The sequence below is a fragment of the Anolis carolinensis genome, chromosome 4 (genome assembly GCF_035594765.1).
Source record: "Anolis carolinensis isolate JA03-04 chromosome 4, rAnoCar3.1.pri, whole genome shotgun sequence".
In the NCBI taxonomy this organism is placed as follows: domain Eukaryota; kingdom Metazoa; phylum Chordata; class Lepidosauria; order Squamata; family Dactyloidae; genus Anolis; species Anolis carolinensis.
This window is the reverse complement of record NC_085844.1, coordinates 202764819-202783676: the sequence shown is the minus strand read 5'-3', so window position 1 is coordinate 202783676 and position 18858 is coordinate 202764819. Positions and strand designations below refer to the sequence as shown.

The window sequence follows — 18858 nt, the reverse complement described above, 5'->3', positions numbered from 1 at the left end:
AGAATCACTGTTTAAATACCACTTAGAAATTACAGAAAGCCCCTGTGCACTTCACTTTCTGGCGAAAACCCTGAAACATAATGAAATTGTCCAGGCTTACTAGGCAAGCATTCTCTGCTGAACTTGAAGATGTCTGGTGGGACAAAAGGTAAAGATTTTCTAGGCAACATCCTGGGAAAAGCTGAGGAAGCTGTGCTTTTTTTTTTTTTTTTTGAATGGCTGAGGTGTTTGGCATCCTTTTCTTTTCAAAAGTGGCAGTGCTTCCTTAAGCGGAAGAGGAGCCTGAAGTCTGAGGGAGGGAGAGGCCTGGAGTTCACTTACAGAAAGGAGTCCCAAAACCCTTTGGGCCTGATGCCAAAGCTCCCATTAAATGTTTAGCAATTGGGGTGGAGGCGAAGGGTACCCACACAATAGCAGTTGGCACTTTGCCTATGCAGCAGGTGTTGTGAGTGAGAGTGACAGCGAGAAAGCGGTGGATGGCTTCCTTGCAATATTCTCATTGGATCTGAACCTGAATATTTTGATCTTTCACTCTCTCCCAAAAAAATCATTTAATTTCCAAACCTTGTTTTCTCTCTAACCTGCTTCTTGTGTTATTTGATCACCACCTTGAAATCAAAATAAAACAGGCAGACCAATTTTTCCACAAAGTTCAGCTTCCGTTTTGGCACAGACATAAGGCCTGGATTTTCCAAAATTCTGAGCAGCTCTGATTGCTTTTCCCATCACATTTATATAGCAACAAGAGCAACTGTGCCCATTGGGTTTCCCTCCCCCGGGGCAGCTCTTAAAGGTACAAAGGCTCCTTTACATGCATTTGGCAACGAAAACCAGTATACTAGAGCTTGTATAGTGGGAGCTGTATCTTCTTAAAATCACATTTTGCAATGATCCTAATGGAATATTTCTCAAGAAATGAGAAAGAACTCCCAAAGGGGTTATTAAGTGAGATTCGTTGCTGGCGCATAAAGCTTTTAGCTGAGTTGTCTCAAATCTGTGTGCATCTCCATCAGGCAAGAATACATATTGATTGTCCATCTCTTTGAAGCCATTCCTTTGTCTGTTACTGGGAGATGTGTATTTCTACAAACCTTTTAAGCGTATTCACTGTTATGCTAAGCACCACAATTTTATCATATAGTTATGATGTTCTGCTGCCTCATGCTAGATTAGAAAAATAGTTACTTGTTGGGTGGCTGCGTGATCACTGTGCTACAACTTAAAATGTAATTCTTTTAAAAAGTAAGCCCTAGTGAACACAATGATATTTATAAGTAAGCACCTATATGTGAAGTTTGTTTTCAAAAGATTCCAAATCCATCTGAATAATTTTTTTAAAAGTGCCCTAAAATGCAATTTTCCAAGCCCCATACAGAAGTGATTTCATACATTTTGTTAGTTTTGATCTGTGCTACCCCCAAGCCATTCTAATCCTAGCTGACAACGTGCTGCCACTATTTTGGGAATATTGGAAATAAACTCCACACATACATTGTAAATTTTTATTTCCTCTGGAAATGCAGAGTGAAAGAGGCCAAGCATTAAAAAGTTTGAGATTATGTTAACTACGAATAACACACTCTAGACATTTCTAGGTCCTCTAGTGATAATATCTGTTTCTGCCAAAATTAACCAAAGAGTCACACTGGAGGGCCTAGCAATAGCTAGATAAGTGTTCCTTAGGCATTTCCTAGACCCCCCTTGAGGTTTTGTATCCACGCAAATAGGAATGTCCTGTCCTGTCCTATCCTATCCGATTTGTCATTAGTCCACTCCTTTGGGCTTCACACATTTGCCAAAATATACAATCCTCTGCTTTTCTTTTCCATTTCTGGCTGAACCATTCATTCATCCCATCAAGTACGAGGTCTGCCAAAGACCATCGGTTATCTTTTGTTAGTGCTAAATGTCCTGCCCATTTTTTTCCCTCATAGATTTCATTGACCACATAATGTACCCCGGTTCTTTGACACAGCTCTTTATTGCTGACTTTGGACCTCTTTACTCAGCCGTTTTGGTCAGTCACCAGCAAAAAGGAAGGCATGCAAGGTGGCTCATGGTGCCCCGCATGCACGCCCTCCTTTCCCATCATAAGGGTCGGACAGGACAGGGAAAATACACTTTCCTCCCTATAGTGGTGCACTTCCCCTCCACTTTGGGAGGAATGTGGGTGGGGCCTGCCATGCATTGTGTGATGGTTCATGGCAGGCCCCCTCCTTGCCGCAAAACAAAGCGACAAAACAGGCTAAAATGCTCTGTGTGAAGAAGTCCTTTATCTCTTATTTTCATGCCACACATCAATTGCTCTCTTAGCAATGGGATATAGTGCAGTGTAGAAGGAGCCTACGATATAGGTCTCCCCTGAAAATTTCTCTATGCAAAAACATCAATTTGTCAGAAAGAAAGCCAGCTGTGCCCAGTCAGATTTCCAGGGTGTTAGGAAACCCTTTTCTTAGTTTTAGTTGTTTTTGTAAGTTTGTTCTTTAGAGGATAAACAAAATGAAAATTCTTTATATTTCAAGCTTATGCTAAACTCACTGAGTGACCTTGGTCCAGTCACTGTCTCATTAACCTTCCTCACAGTTATTGTGAAGATAAAGCAAAGAAGAGGAGGACTATGTATACCACCTTGAGCTTAGGGAAGTAAAGATGAAATTTACATTTAAAAATTAACAATACAGCATCCAATTACTTCAAAAAATCTAGGTATGGTTTTACATCTGAATTGTAAAGACAAGAACAGCTTGAAGAATCTCCTTGAGAAATGCTTCCCATAATGAAATTGTGAGATTCACATGTTTCTCTCATAGAACACAATAGAACTAAAAGATACAGTAGCCTTATAATGATTATGTTAATGATAATACTGACTTGTTTTACATCACATAGTAACACAGGACCATAGCAGCACCTACTGCCCCTACTCCCAGCACTGAGATCTAGCTGTTTTTACTCAGAGTCCTGTTAAATTTCTCCACTGTTTCCCAATCCCTATAATAACACACAAGGTGTGATAGTTTATAGGTTTGCTGATCAGAAGAAAACCGGAATGGTCCCAAGGCAGTCAATTGCAGGATGGAGTGTATAGAGTGCAAGTGTGTTCACAACATGCAGTAGTGGCTCTGTTCAGCCAACTAATATTTTATCAGCATCTTTATATAATTTCCCTTGTCTTTTTGAGCAGTAATCATTTTTTAGGATGTGAATAACTGTGTTAAGCTTGCTGTTCCCAAAGCTGCCCTCATATTTGTTTAGAGTACTGCAGTACATGAGGGTTTCTGTGTCATGTGTCAGCTCTTGCTTCTAATTTTTATGTTGCTTCTGCCAAATGGGTCCGCTATCTTGATGTTCTATGTGGAAGTGGTTAGATGTCACAGAAGAGATTGTTCACTGTGTTTGTTAGCTGATAAATAGAGATGAAGGAGTGCATTTTAGGGGGTGGTGAAATTATGTGATAGCCAACTTGTTTATGCTTGTATTTTCTTGCCATGACCTCTTGCATACAAGCTCAAACAGCTCTGCACATCATCACTTTCTCTTTCATCATTATTGGGCATCCAGGTGTCAAGCATTGTAAAACCCATGATCCTCATTTCAGCCCATGAGATTCTATTTTTTGATTTAAGAGTGGAGGATTAATCCACTTTGTTTTTCTCTGCTCTGGATTAGGGATGTGAAAAAGTATCCAGAACTATTTTTAGTCTTTTTGTGTTTTCTTTCTATGCATATTTTCATGCAAATCCCTAATTTGCATTTTTTCACAACTTGCCTTATCTATGCAATGTTTCTAATGGGAAACTTAGGTATTTTACTTAAATAGTAAAATTTAGTATGTTTCCATTTTTTTCAATATAGTTGGTCCTTTACATTCTTGGGTTTCTCTATCACAGATATAATTTGTGACCTGGTGCTTAATTAGTTCAAACCCCTTGCCCTTTCCTCAGTTGTCCCTCCAACAGCTGGCCAAGTTTTATTTCAAGACCACTGAACTCACCCTCCCAATCCCCCTTCTATCTGTCTGTCCTTCCATCAGAGCCAGAAAGACTTTATTTTGACCCCATTGTTCTCCTCGCCTCACTCCTCTTCCTCACAATCTATCTGAGGCATCCTGGTGGTAACGTGGAAGTGAGCGGCTGGTGCTCTTGACAGACATCAGTAGCATGCATGTTTAAGGAAGCTTTGCTCTTCGCTCTCAGTCTGTGGCTTGGCATCATTCTCTATTCCGTGGCTGTCTGCTGTTGCTGACTACTTCCTTCACTCCTGATACCGACGCTGTCTGCTTATCCCGACTTCGGACCGGCTTGATGACGTTCTCCCACTCTGCTCCTTTAACTCCTGGCTTGGCGTTTGCTTCTGCAGCAGCTTGGCGCTGCTGGTTTATCCTGACTTTGGACCGGCTTGACGACGCTTTCCCGCTCTGCTCCTTTAACTCTTGGTTTGGTGTATGTTCCAGCAGCGGTTGCTGCGAACTCGCCAGCATCTCGCTGTTTTGCTGGCTTTGCTGCTCTCAACTGGGAGTTCCCTAGCTCAGTTTGGGCATTTGTTTGTTTTGAACTCCTGTTTGTACTTTTGAGTTTTGGGAAAGGTTTGTGGGCTTCAATACTACTTGCTTTAGTTCATGCCTCTGTTTTCAGCCCGTTGTGAACTTTTGGGTCAAGTTCTAGAACTTTAAGTTTAACCTGGATTATATCTCTGGCTAATCCGGATTATTTGCCAGTTCTTGTTTTTTGGGGTTTTGCCCACTTGTTCTACTTAATAACACTGAAAGTTAAGTGTTTTAAGTCTTTTTAGTTTGTTGAGCTATTTTTTGGACTGTTGCTTTAATAAACTCTATTTTGCTCTCTAATTGGCATCTGACTTTTGACATAATAATAATAATAATAATAATAATAATAATAATAATAATAATAACAACAACAACAACAACAACAACAACTTTATTTTTATACCCCGCCCCATCTCCCCGAAGGGACTCGGGGCGGCTTACATGGGGCCAGGCCCGATAAAACAAACAAAGTAGTAACAAAGCAATAAAACAATTATCCCAGTAAAAAACATCAACATCAATAAAAACAATCATTAAAATCAACAAGCAGGATACAGTGTTAAAAACAGGAGACTAATTCGTAGATCCCAGGCGAAATGCAGAGTGTTACGAAATGGGAAAAGGAAATCTCAAGTTGAATGGACAATAAAGTGCGGTATAAAATGGCAAGACAACAATGGGACCATTATGGAATGGACAGATAGATCAATCCATATATTTTGAATCTCTATCATCCTTGTTTGTACATTGAATGTTCTATGACAATAACATATATAGGAAATACTGACCTCTAGTTTATATTATTAGATTACATTTTTGGTTATAGTGGCCTCTTGCCTTTGCATTTCGGGGAATCCCTTCTCTGTATGCATTTTCCCACATCAAGTGTCTGGAATTGTGAAAGTGCCACTTTTGTTTAAGCTGAGGCTTCATCTACACTGTTGAATTATAAATTTGGCACCACATTAATCGCTATGGCTCAATGGTATGGAATTTTGAGATTTATAGTTTTCTAATATTTTTACCCTTGTCTGTTAGGGCTCTGGTGAAGAACAAACTGCAAGGATTCCATAAAATGGAGCCATGGCAGTTAACATGGCATTAAACTGTTATAATTCTGCAGTGTATATGGTCTTTGAGTCAAATGGGATTTCATTCTGTTTCTGTTTTAGATCAAATTGTGTGACATGAAGTTTGCTAACATCATAATATCTTTTAGATTTTTACTGTGTGACCTAAGCAGGACCTAATGGACCCATAGTAGAAGTTGCCTTGAGCAATATTCAGTAGCAATATCACTCTCAGTGCAGTTTATAACCTTGCAATCTGCAGCTCAGAAACCCTTAAGGTAAACCTAGGGGGAAGTTGCCTCTTTGATAAAGTCCTGCATTCATCTGGAGAGATTTAGACTCCTAGGTTAAAACAGAAAGAAGAAAACTTAGCTTTGTGTGCAATGTCTTGAACACCTGGTGTGTCATTTTATGATGTGAGTCTCTGTACTAAAATTGGAAAGGAAGGAAATTTTTTTACCTCCTTCTCCATTAGCCACTTTGTTGTTCAGGCAGCAAACAGAGTCCACAAGGAGACTGCTAAAGAGTCTCCTTGGTCCAGTGAGATCTGTAACCTGCCAGGCTCTTCCATATGCTTCTGTTTGCTAGTATGTTATTGTCTCCAGACCTATTTATCTCTGTTAGGGCTGTTGCCATAAATAGTATGATAAAAAAAGATCCACTCCAGCAAGTCAATGAGATAAAGGTTCCAGTCAAGAGCTCACTTTAGAGCAATCTCACAGATTCACTTAAAACACAATAATTCTTTTCTTTGGCAGCATTCATATTTTTGGTCCATTATATTCTACGAAAGGAGGAGGGTGCTTGGAGAAAATGGCTGTATCAATTGCCAGGTATCATTGTAGCTGTTTTTAAAGGGAAAATTGTTATCCCCCCTCTTCTCCCCTACCATTAGCTCCCCACACTTTCACCCACATACACACATTTCTGAGTGCTATTTCTTAGTCAGGAGCAAATGGTTTTTGCAGGAATAAAAGCTCCTGGATTTGTGAGCCATTTTTGTCACCTCATTTAGAGGAAGTTTGTCATGGGAAGATTAAGGCTCTTTGTTGAGCAATCAGCGTGTCTGCTAATGTAGACATTTTACCTAGGATTGAAATGAACCGTAGTACAAGGAAGAGAAAACAGGTAAACTGTTTTTTTCATGTTGCATTATTTTTATTCATTCAAGTCACAGTGGTAGGACAAAAACAAAATACCCTTTATAATAATGAATGCTTCCAAAATAAATCTGAAGAAATATATGTACAAAGGAGGCTTGCTAGTTTGGGATTATCACCTAAGGCCCAAGGACAGTACCTGGTGATGCCATTAAATATTATGTACAAGCCATAAATGCTTGCAATATGTTATTCAGATATGAACACAGAGCCTGGAGATATTCTGTGAAAGCTGGAAGCTGCCAATCCTAATACAAGGCCATTGCACGGTGATGTGAACTTCAGACAATTCCAATGACACATTCTAACACAGTGTGCTCAATGGATAGCTATTCCTCTTAACACACCATGAAAATTATTTCATCAAAATGAAAAGAATATATCCTCATGGCCACTGCTATGTTGGTTGTGTCCTGTGAAGCTTTATATGAGCAGGAGCAAGGCTATTTGTAGGATCTGGATTGTCTCATATTAGCCTCTCTAGGCTTTAAAATCTTTAGGAGAGAACTTTCTCTGGAGACGAAAGGTGTTTGGCCTATCTAGTGGGAATGGGTAAAAAGGGCAGAGCTAGTGAGGCAGGTCTAGTGGGGCAGAGGAATGTCTTTGCTGGTGTCTGCTCCAAAGTACCAATCACTGAAGGTTAGACTGCCCCTTTCATCGTCTTTCTCCTAAGTGGGAAAAAAACATTTTATTCAGATAACCATTTTATTTGACAACAAATCTCACTTGTTGTAGCAGAGCCTTTAAACTGGGCAGATATTGATTTCTTTTTATTGCTGAGCTTTTAATCTTCATTTTAAGTTTTGTTTGCATTTCTTCATTACATTTTGATGGTATTCCTTGTATATCATTGTAAGCTGCCTTGCATCCAATTCTTAGATGAAAGATGGGATATATAAACAGACTAACCAACACACACACACACACATACACATATGCAGCAGTGCTGTCTTAAGTAACTGTTTAAAAGAAGTTTGTCTTGTTAAAAAAACAGGCTGACAACTTCTAAGTAGAACATATTACATGGACTGTGGTATCCATGGAGGATACATTTCTGAACTTAGCCTAGAAATAAGAATCTAAATAATAGCAAACCTCATTGAAATGAACAACTGCTACAAGTTTCCTTTGAGTTGCCCCGGAGGCCTAGCAAATTTTTAGGGTAATGTCTTCTCCAGGAATTTGGTAGATCCTCCACGGGGCTCTATGGTAACTTCCAATGGAAGTATACAATAGAATTGCCGGGAAGACTTAAAGATTTCCTAGAGAAAACATATTTTGTGGAATATGGGTAGGCTAAACCACAAATACTTCTCCCCAGGATATGGGAGCCATCCTTCACTTTTAAAATTATAGTGTTTGGCTTGGTAAAACTATATGATTGAATCAACTTTGACAAAAATCTTATCCAGGCTTTTTTGTCAATTTTAGCAGCTTTGTCCATATTATTCAAACTACAAAAGTGTACTGAGAACAGGCACAAACAAGATTTACTCTATTAGATGTGCCTGCAAAGACTAAAAGACACCCAGATAATTCAAATGTTATGACAAATTAAATAAAATCTTAGATTTCAGTGTGATCTGAGAGAGCAATTCTTCTCCACAACCACCCACCTCCATAAAAGAAAATGTGATAATTCAGGCAAGTATTCTTTAAGTATATCATCTCTTCCCTGTCTGGTAAATATATTTGCTTTTTAAGACCTTTTTTAACCCTGTTGACCATGAAATCTGTGTTTTTTTCTGGGGTATTTTTTGCCTAGCATTCTCACCTGCCTAATCATGTAACCTGCAGCTTTAGTGCTGGAGGCAGAACAACCTCCACACTATTTATTTGGGAACATTCCTTCTTCTGCCGAGTCTTTCAGAGCTGTCTCTTGGTTGCTCAGTGACCTCTTACCCTCTCATGATGAAGGAAATGGAAAGACGGAGGGGTGATTAGCTTTTTCTGTCCATTTTTCTTCATTTTGATAGACGCTCAAGAGTTTCAGCCCACTCTAGGGCCCTTCTCAAATGAAATGACTTTGGTGATGAGCCAGGTGTCCAACACATGCCAGCTGCAGTGCTCATAACTCAGCTGGTGACACGTAATGGCTTCTGTTCAAGGAGGAAGGTGGGGGGTGGGAAGCACCTGGGAAACTCAAGCATGATAGCAAACCTTAACTCTTGTGCCTCCAGCATGGAGTGAAAGTTTTGAGGTCCTTCCCTTTTTTGTGTAAGGGTTAGGTACAGATTTTATTTGTAATTCAAGTGTAGGTGTTGCAATGTTCTTGGCTTCCATGGGTAATAATTTCTTTAGATCTGAATATCTGCTGAATTAAATTTAGGCTGATGGGTGACAAGCTAAGGAAGATAAAGTACCACAGCTAGCCACCATTCAGTCTTCATAATTGAGGGTCTATATTTAAAAACAAAGCCTATGTAGTCAGCAGATCTGTCAGGAGCATTTCAATGGACTTCCTCTGTGCCAGTTCTGTGTCCATCTCTCTCTCTTTAATAATAAAATATGAGCATTTTATGTGCATTTTTAATTGGAGGTATTAATTTATGTTTAGTGGAGGGTGAAAGGTCTGCAGACTGTGGATGGCATGGGGCTCCAATCTCTATGTGCCCCCATTCCAAAACAGGATTTTGTCCCTCAAACACACACAAACCCCACACTGCCAGAAAAACACAGTGGTTTAGTTAACTTTGTGCCCCAACCCTCTATTTTACCCAACACTCAAAAAGCAGGTGAAAGGTGTTCCTGAGACCTTCCAGAAGGGTACAAAGGTGAAAAAATGACCCAGAGGACATCTATGCTGATGGGTACATGTTCCCTTTCACTAAAAGGCTTGTGTTTCCTTTCCCCCTTTAGACATTTTCATTTTAAAAATTTTGCATGCTGCACAGAACACATTGCAAACCCAGAAATGCTTGAATTTCCAACTATAAATTGGATCAGTTTCCATGTTTGCTCCAGGAAGCTTGGATCAGATGAATCCAATTAGGAACCTGAATGCATTTCTCATATATCCCTGGCAAAAGTAGCTCTGCTCTGATTTCGGGCATCAGCACAGAGTTAGGTTATGAAGCACAGGCTCCCAGGAGTATCTGAAACATTACAGATATAAAGAAAGATAGCTGTAAATGTCACTATGGCATCTTTCATTTTCTTCACAGCAGACCTTAATTAAAAATTGAAGGAGTCCGTGGGAGCTAAATAATTTTATTTATGGACCAGATAGACCTAGAACCCTTATATTGGCCACCCTTGTTCTTCATTCTCCATTAAAACCTGGTATTGCCTGATTTTCACTCTGTGATGTGATATTCTTGAGCCAGGATGTAATAGGGCTGTTTCCCAGATAGAACTGTTTCCATCAGCAAACCAGGACATTGTCAACTTCTCCCTTCCCTTACAGTTATTTCTGCATCCACAAAAGTTGCTTTGGAGTCCCAAAAAGCCCCCATGTGCAAATTTTTGGTCAGTGTGGAAATACTGGGGAGGGAAAGAAAAAAAAATATTGGAAACAGGATTTAGATCTTGAGTTCTTCAAGACATCTCTTTCTTGACTGATAATACCTTTTATTTTTGTTTGAGACTGACTCAAGAAATGATAAATCTATATAAAACCATTAGTAAATTTCAGAAGTAAATGAGTATCAATACAACTTAATAGGTAGATTGTTCATGAAACCATTTTTTTCTTTCCATAGTAAACAATTGGAAAGCATTGCCAGTAGGGCATTGCTAAGATGGATCATATTGTAACTGAATATACAGGGTGTTTGTAAAAGAAGTCCCTAGTTTCAATGTATTTATACTTAAAACTAGTGAGTTCTTTTTCAAACACCCTGTATTTTGCTTGTTGTTTCCTACAGACAAGCATTCAAATTAGAAATGTAGGCAAATGGCCAGTGTGCAATAAGATACCCTTAAATTCCTTATGAGCAATTCTGTTAAAGAATGAAGTGTTACACAGCTGCCAGCTTTGTGCAGTCCAGTATCATCTGGTTTTGACTACTGTTAGAGGTCAAATACTGGGCCACATGAACAGCTTTGGAAGTGCTACTTGTCCAGTTTATACTACTCTTTGTTCTTGGTATCAGATGCTCCCGGAGGGACAAGTGTGAGAGAGCCGATGAACCATTTCGATTTGCAGCCAGCATCAGCCAGTGCATGAGTATCATCATTCAACCCAGCAGCATCCCAGTTTCTGAGCACAGCCTTTCGGTAGGTAACTCTGGTGGTTTGCTTTCACTGTGTTTCCTGCACTCATTTTCTGAGTCCATGAATATTGTGTACTTCCATCTCAGATAATGTGACAAGAAAACGTTACCTCCATGTTGAACTATAAGGGAGCAAAGAAAATGTCCCTTTTGCAAAGTCCTATCATATAATTTATTTTCCTTGAAGTGCTTGTGGAATGAAAACTTTATTTCTTTTTCATCCAAAAGTTATGGATTATGGTTGCTGCAATGTTGCTAACTCTGCATGGCAAAATAAAACAATGAAAAACAAACCCAACATATTTAACTATACCATTTGTTTTCAAAACATGTTTATGAGTCAACAATTATAGCACTGGCTCAGGATTAAGCACCTATTTCAGTGTGGCAGTGTGGATGATTTTGTGCTGACCTTCACCTGGAGCTGCCACACTCCAAGGCAGTTACGTATATCCAACTCAATTGTATTTTTTTTTTGGCATGGCACTGTGGGCATTTGGTGCATTCACATTGGTTGATAACCAGCCAATCTATGCTGAAGTCTGCATGCAACATTGGCATCCACTCCATTTCCTCAGCATTCATCACTGTGAATGTCATCAAAAATTGATTTCTGTGTATGGTGATCTGAATAGTTTGTGAGAATAGAATGAAAGTTTTTCTTGTTGTGACTGAGAAATCTCTTGAGTTTTTAGTTTAAACAGAAAATATAAATCCATTATATGTTTCAAGTAGCAGAGGCAAGAAACCTCCTCAGATTGAAAGCTTAGATGCCTGTAGTCTTATTAAAAGGTTTGTACTGTCAGGCTGTGAGAGAATTGTCAACTCTGCTTCTGCCTACTGGTATTATTACTCTTTAGGTCAGTGGAGTAACTGCAGCTGCAATATACAATCAAAGGAGCTTTTGCTGTTACTGCTGCTCCTTTGCAGAAAAAAGTGAATAAGTATTTCACATATCTATTTCATTTTCCACATACAATGTCAGGTGGTGATCTTTCCTTTCCACTCCTTTTTCCCCTACTAGCTCAGCTTGTTGGTGAATGATGCACCTGATCTGTCAACTGGTATCACTTGTGTATTTGGAAACCTTACTGAAGTGGAAGGCCGAGTTTTGGGCAACCAGATAGTATGTGTTTCACCAGCATCTAAGGATGTCCCTGCCATACCAGTGGACCAGGGTAAGTCAATTTGTCATTTAGAATATAGAATACATATTGGCAGGAAGTGTAATATTTCTGTTTCCCACCATATTCATATAAATGTACTTCTTTCCAGCTCTGCTAGCAGTGAAAACAAACAAAAAAAATCCTATTTGAAGATTTCTTGGGGAGGGAATGAAAATCCTTGTCTTCATCCCTTTCTCAAGGATCATCAGATTGATTGGTTTTTCTATACTGGAGAAGGGAGTGGAAAGCAAGCACGGACTTTGTTAAATATGGGGGATCTCATATATATGTATAGCTCCTTCCCAAGACAACTGCACATGTCATCCTCAGGACTGACAATGCTATGGATATATGTTCTGATTTAGCAGTGAAGGAAAATTCACATATTCTGACTGTAAAGGGTAAAGATTTTCCCCTGACATTAAGTCTAGTCATGTCCGACTCAGGGGGTTGGTGCTCATCTCCATTTCTAAGCTGAAGAGCCGCCGTTGTTCCTAGACACTTCCAAGATCATGTGGCCAGCATGGACTGAATGGAGCACCGTTACCTTCCCGCCAGAGCGGTACATATAGATCTATTCACATTTGCATGTTTTTGAATGGCTAAGTTGGCAGAAGCTGGGGCTAAGAGCACCCCGCTCCTTGGATTCGAACCATCGACCTTTCAGTCAGCAAGTTCAGCAGCTCAGCGGTTTAATCTGCTGTGCCATCAGGGGCTCTCTTTCTGACTTTAATCAAGCCAATTTTGATTTTTATTTATTTACAACATCAGTCTTTCTGCTAACTCTGCTTTCTTTGGATCAGCAGCAGAGTGTCATGGAAAATGAAATCCTATTTTACACACTTTTTCTGGATATTGATATTTAATATCATTCTTCCTCACTTATATACATTATAGAATGGGGTGCCACCTTGTACTTTACCTCTCACTTCTGGTATAATTATCCAGGATGAATTATCACCTTGATGATGGATGCTATGACAGTGCTCTGTTTCTTGTGCTGTTGTTCCTGTCCTGGACTAAGTGCTATGTAGTTAATGGTCAGCTCTGTAAATCTGTTTCATCACTTTGCTGGGGTGGGGGTACTGTAATTTGTAAATAGATATGTTGGTGCCATATGGCTTGACTGTAGAACTACACTTCCAAAGTATAGGAGACCAAGGAACTATGGCTTTCCATGTCACTTAAATAATATTTTATTAACTCCCATCAACTCAAGCCAGAATAGCCAATGGCTAGGGATAATAGAAACTGCAATTCAATATTTGAAGGGCCACAAATTGCCAATCTTTGTGGTAGTGGGTGTAATTATTTTCTACCAAACGTAATGCATTTCTGCACATTTAAAAGTTGGCTTTCAAGCCATCTGCTTTCTGAGCTTATGTTCTATTAGAGGTCTCAATCACTTTATTATTGAAGGTGGGCCAGGAAAGAGGCAGTGTGGGTGTTACTCTTACTGAGAAGTCTGACTTAGTCACCATGAGTGGGTGGGAAAGTTTTCTATTTTTTGAGCTGATGCTTCATTAATATCACTGCTGTCAAATTGTCCCTTACACATGCCATTACCAAACAGTGCATTGTTTCAAACTTGTTTTCTCATTGGCTGATTTCCAAGTATGCATACTGTTTTATATGTAAAAATTACTTAACAAATATTTCACATAGGCTCAGACTTGAAAGATCTGAACAGGACTTGGAAGAGAATGTGTATAAATTCCTGCTACAGGTCATTACATGTTTTCATTGTCCTTTTCCAATTTTTTCACATCTCTCCCCACTTTAATACTGACTTTAGAGTCTTCAGGGATAAAGATCACTATTATTACGCAACAGCTATTGTATGTACTTTCCATCTGCCCCTTATGCTTATAAAATATGCTTACATATTTTGAATAATTTAAGAAATCAGCACTTACTAGTCTTAGCACCAAATATACATTATATCTCAGTAATGAAGGAGTGTCAGTAATGTCAATTTCTCTTCACATCACTAAGACCACTAAGACATTCTGGACCATTTAAGATTTGTTCTTAAGTTGAATTTGTTTGTAAGTTGGAACAGGTACATTTTAAAGTAACTTCATCCATATATATCTCCCTATCAAAAGAGAGAGGGGGGTTATTTTTTTGTCTGTGCCCCTATTCAGAGGATTTCACCTCACTTTCTGTCCCTGTGATAATTTGATTTTGAAATATTTGACTTGTTTTGAAACAAGGATTGGTGACCAAGCTTTAGTGGAGACACTGTTTTCCCATGATAACTTTTTCAGGAGTGAATTTCCTTTCGGAGAGGTAGATTTCTCTCACTTCCTGTTCTTAACCATGAGTTGTTTGTAAATAGGATGTTTGTTACTCATGGACTGCCTGTATACATATATTAGAGCCTGTGACAGGAAATGAAGCAAGAAGTGACCTTTTGGTATTATATAGTCCAGTCGATTTAGAATTCCACAGTTCAAAAGAGTGTAATTCATTAAGATATGTACGGAATGACATAGAAGGCCATACGGGCTTGTGACACAGTGAACATCTTGAAATCTTGAAACAGTAAGTATTTCTTCACCATATACTATCCCAGCTGTGCAAAACAGCAGGATAGAGAGCAAAACATTTAAATTGCCTTTCTCATATCTTAGCAGAAATGAAAACTTGTCAATATCTGTATTTCAGTTGTGGAATAGTAGGCTTTCTTGCAAGGGAGAAGGATGACTTTGAAGATGATGAAGCTTTACAGGGAATCTAGCAGATCCAATTGTTACAGCTTTTCCTGTTGTTTTAATCATCTCTCTATTTCTCTCTTTTTTTTTTTATTCCAGACTGGTTTGGTATAGAATTGCTGCTAAAATCCAGAGAGACTGGCAAAATGTTTGTCAGCACGGAATTCAAATTCTACAACTGCAGTGCCCACCAACTGTAAGAAATCCTTCCTGTTCTTCCTACCTGAAAGCTTTAATAAAGTGTATTCAGGACACAATATATCAGCAACATTTTGTGTCAAGTAGTGTCAGCTCTCCATATCTGTGGAATCTTGCTTCCATCCCCCTCCCCGATACCAAAATCTGTGGATGTCAGCTCCCATATCTAACATATAAATAAAATAGCCGAAAAGCCAGACACAAGCCAGATTGTGCATCAGCGAGTTGCAAATATCTCCTTGCCAATTGCTATGGCAGCCATGAGAACTGCAAAGAACTACTAAGACCACACCACAACATGTATGGCTCTCTTTCAGTGATGCAACTCCAGTACTGAAGAGTAAGCACAGAGAATGATCAGATCTTTGGTTGGTTGAATCCATAGATGTGGAACTCATTGATATGTAATAGACTTAAAAACAAGATAATACGGTTAACCAGGTCAAAGCTAGGGAACTAGGTCCAATATTCATAAACAAGCTGTACTAAGCAGAAAGTCTTTTCCCCATGTTTGTTAAAATAACTGATTTTAAAAAAAATCAACTACATACTATAGTTTATTTTGTTACTAAATCTAGTATCAGGATGATTAAATGCCAAAATTCAGGCCAGTATAACATCATCATGTTATTATAATCTTACATTAATTGTTGTAAGATGCTTCAGATGTGTTTTGAGTAGTGGGCAATAAATGGATGAAATAAATAAGTAAAACCAATACATCATGTTTCATGACACCATTGCTTGAATAACACCATGTGACTTGCTAATTCCTAGTATGCTGCCAATTCAAACCATAGGTAGCCACAGTTTTACTTTTGTAAGTGTGGGGAACATTTGACTCTTCAGATGCAGAATGGTTGCAGAATTACAATATATGAGAGGCTAAATATTTGCCATTCTTGCTTTAAAGCCAAATCTTGCAAATCTTAAATAGCCATGGCTTGATGTTCAACCCCCCCCCCCCCAAAAAAAGGCAAGCAGTTCCCCAAACTTAACGTGTCAATGATAAGGGGGAAGTGACATTAGTTTTCATTATTCAAATTTCCACAAATATACCATAATTTTAGCATACTTATTTTTGAGGAAGACAAGAATTGGCAACATTGCAAGAAAGTAAGACTTCTGTGGAACAACAGTGATCCTTAAAGAAAGGCAGTTATAAGAAGGCAGTCCCCTCTGCTGTCCTCAAGATAGGATAAACATAACATTTGGGATATCCCATGTTAATAGTGACAGACTCCTTGTTGACTAATGGAACTCCCTTTCTCTAACATCACACTGTAAGAATAGACCCTTTTCACTCTTAAAGTGCAGTTCCCTCTCAAGTCCCTATGAGCTGGAGGGAGAAAGAGAGAGATAAATGAGTCAAATAAATGAGTAATTAATATGTTCATACTGTTTAATATTCCTACCCCACTTAGATTTGCATTTGTATGATTAGAGTAAGCTTCCTTAGCCATTAAGGTCATTATAGAAGAATCAAAAGGAAATTACAATTGAGGATTTAAGATTGGAGAAGATAGTTAATGTGTGTTTTAGCACACCAAAGGATGGGGTGAGAGGGAGCTGTGCAAACCATCTAGTTTGGCATTGGAATAGCTTCTGCTTATAATGTGGTGAAAATCTTATTTAATTTGTATTGAGTTACAGGTTGTTGTTTTTTGATTAGGAACTTTCTTTCCCCAGTGGTGCCAGGGGCTTTAGTAAACCACAATGACCGATATTGGCTTCTGAAATCTTGAACTGTTTACCGAATTACCTTGGCCTGCTGTGGGAAAACAAAAGCAGATAATTTTAAGCCCTGAAACGAGGAAAGCAGCACAAGGAATTGCACTCTTATGCCATATTGATGTTGTTGACCTCTGAAAATAACCCCCCTTCCCCTACATTCTCTATTATTAGAAATAGCAGAAAAACTCTTTTCTCCGCAGGAAAAAACAGAAATGCTTATGAATCAAATGCGATTTAGAGGTTGTCCCTTTGGGAGTAGCTGCTATCCAAATATCCCAAGGCAAAAAAAAATCCTTCTCAAAAGGAAGAAAAATTGCATGAGCTACAAAGACAAGCCAGAGCTCTGGGCCGAATCTGAAGCTTACATAGCTGCCTTTACTTGAGCTTCAGCTGACCCACTAGATGGCATTAAACTCTTGCTGCTGCTACTTCATGCCCTTTACCTGGCGTCTTGAAATTTGCTGTCTCTAAGGAGGTGGCCATCACTTACCCATATGGAGCTGTGTGAAACCCTAACCCTCAAGAGAAGAGAGGAGATTATTCCAAATGTCAGTCACCAGCAGATAGTTTATGGTGGTTCTGGGAAAGATTTCTTTTCCCTGAGAACATTTAGTGGTATATTGAATTATTTGGCTGATTAGCCAAAAACCCTAGGCAGAAATGGGAGGGGGAAGCCAGATTATAGATGTGCTACTACAATCATAAAGGAACATTCACAATCTAAAAACAATTAAAGTAACCACCCATAATAGTCTGTTTAGTTATACAGTCTTAAACTCCAAAGGAAAGTCCTGATAGCTTTCAAAAGTCAAAAGTTCTTCAGCACATAATATATTGGCTTCTGTTTGTACATGCAGTTGTACCAGCTGATTTGGTGATGGCCATGACAAAGAGATGCATCATTAAGATCACATATATCTAGTTCAATGTGCCAGTGTCCCTCTGTGCATTAAAATTGCTGGGGAAAGTGATGATGTGAACTCTTCTTAAGGGTTTCTAATAAGCAGAATAATAAACAATGTACCTGTATAAATTCTGTATGTCTGAAAATTGATTCTCTCCTCCTGTTGCTGTATACTCCCAATGCCTGCCCATTTGGGGGATACACTAGAACAAAATCTAGGGTAAAACCCAGAGTAGATACCTTTTTTCAATTCAGGACTCAAGGCAGGTTAGCAACCATTAAAGCAAGCATTGTTAAAAATTCAAAGCATACAAACATTAAAAAATAATTACATTCTAAAAATGTAAACAATTTAAAACATACAAAAACATTACAAACAATGAATAAATATCCAACACATTATACAAGATGTGATTCCCTTAAAATTAGTTCTTAAAAGCCTTCCAGAATTGAAAGTGTTCATGTGGTGCAGAAAAATAGTAAAGAGGCTTGCAGACTAAGCCGTTGGAAAGGGAGTTCCAGCCATGAAAAAGGTTGAGCTGGGCTGTAGCACAGCTGGTAAATCACCAGCAATAATATCTACCAACAAAAGGTGGCCAGTTCAAAGCCTGGTCAGGTTGAGTACTCGACCTCAAGCCCAGCTCACTGTTTACCCAAGCAGTTTGAAAACAGCTTATAAGCTGTAAGTAGAGAAATTAGTTACCACAAATTGTGGGGGAGGCATTTTATGACACCATAAAGAACAAGACCAGAAGTGTGGTGACCGAGAGGAAGGTGGAAGGAGGAAATCCTGATGGCCCTTCGTCATAGAGAATGAAGCAACAGCACACCCTGTGACTGAATCTGAGCACAACCTCAACCTTCAAGGCACAAAAAACTGGACTTCAAGACTACATACATCTTTCTGTTTGTCTTATTCTGTACTGTCCTGTCTCCAAACAGCATTGAATGTTTGCCGTGTATGCATATTGTGATCCATCCTGAGTCCCCTTTGAGAGAGAGGGCAGAATATAAATAAATACATCATTGTTGTTGTTGTTGTTGTTGTTGTTATACACAGCAAACAAGATAGATATGCTGGATTTCGTATCACAAAATCACAAGTCGAACACTTCCCAAATGTCTAGGACTGTGTGATGTATTTTCGGA

General features: G+C 38.9%; 1 protein-coding gene across 3 annotated transcripts in view; it reads left to right on the top strand.

The window, feature by feature from the left end:
- Window positions 1–18858, top strand: part of plxna2 (plexin A2) — a 555589-nt gene that overhangs the window by 318007 nt on the left and 218724 nt on the right. For all 3 annotated transcript variants that reach the window (XM_008116576.3, XM_062978633.1, XM_062978634.1), the window contains 3 exons: window positions 10871–10994; window positions 12015–12168; window positions 14973–15069. In XM_008116576.3, coding sequence (XP_008114783.1) covers window positions 10871–10994; window positions 12015–12168; window positions 14973–15069 — 375 coding nt within the window. The remainder of the gene's footprint in view (window positions 1–10870; window positions 10995–12014; window positions 12169–14972; window positions 15070–18858) is intronic.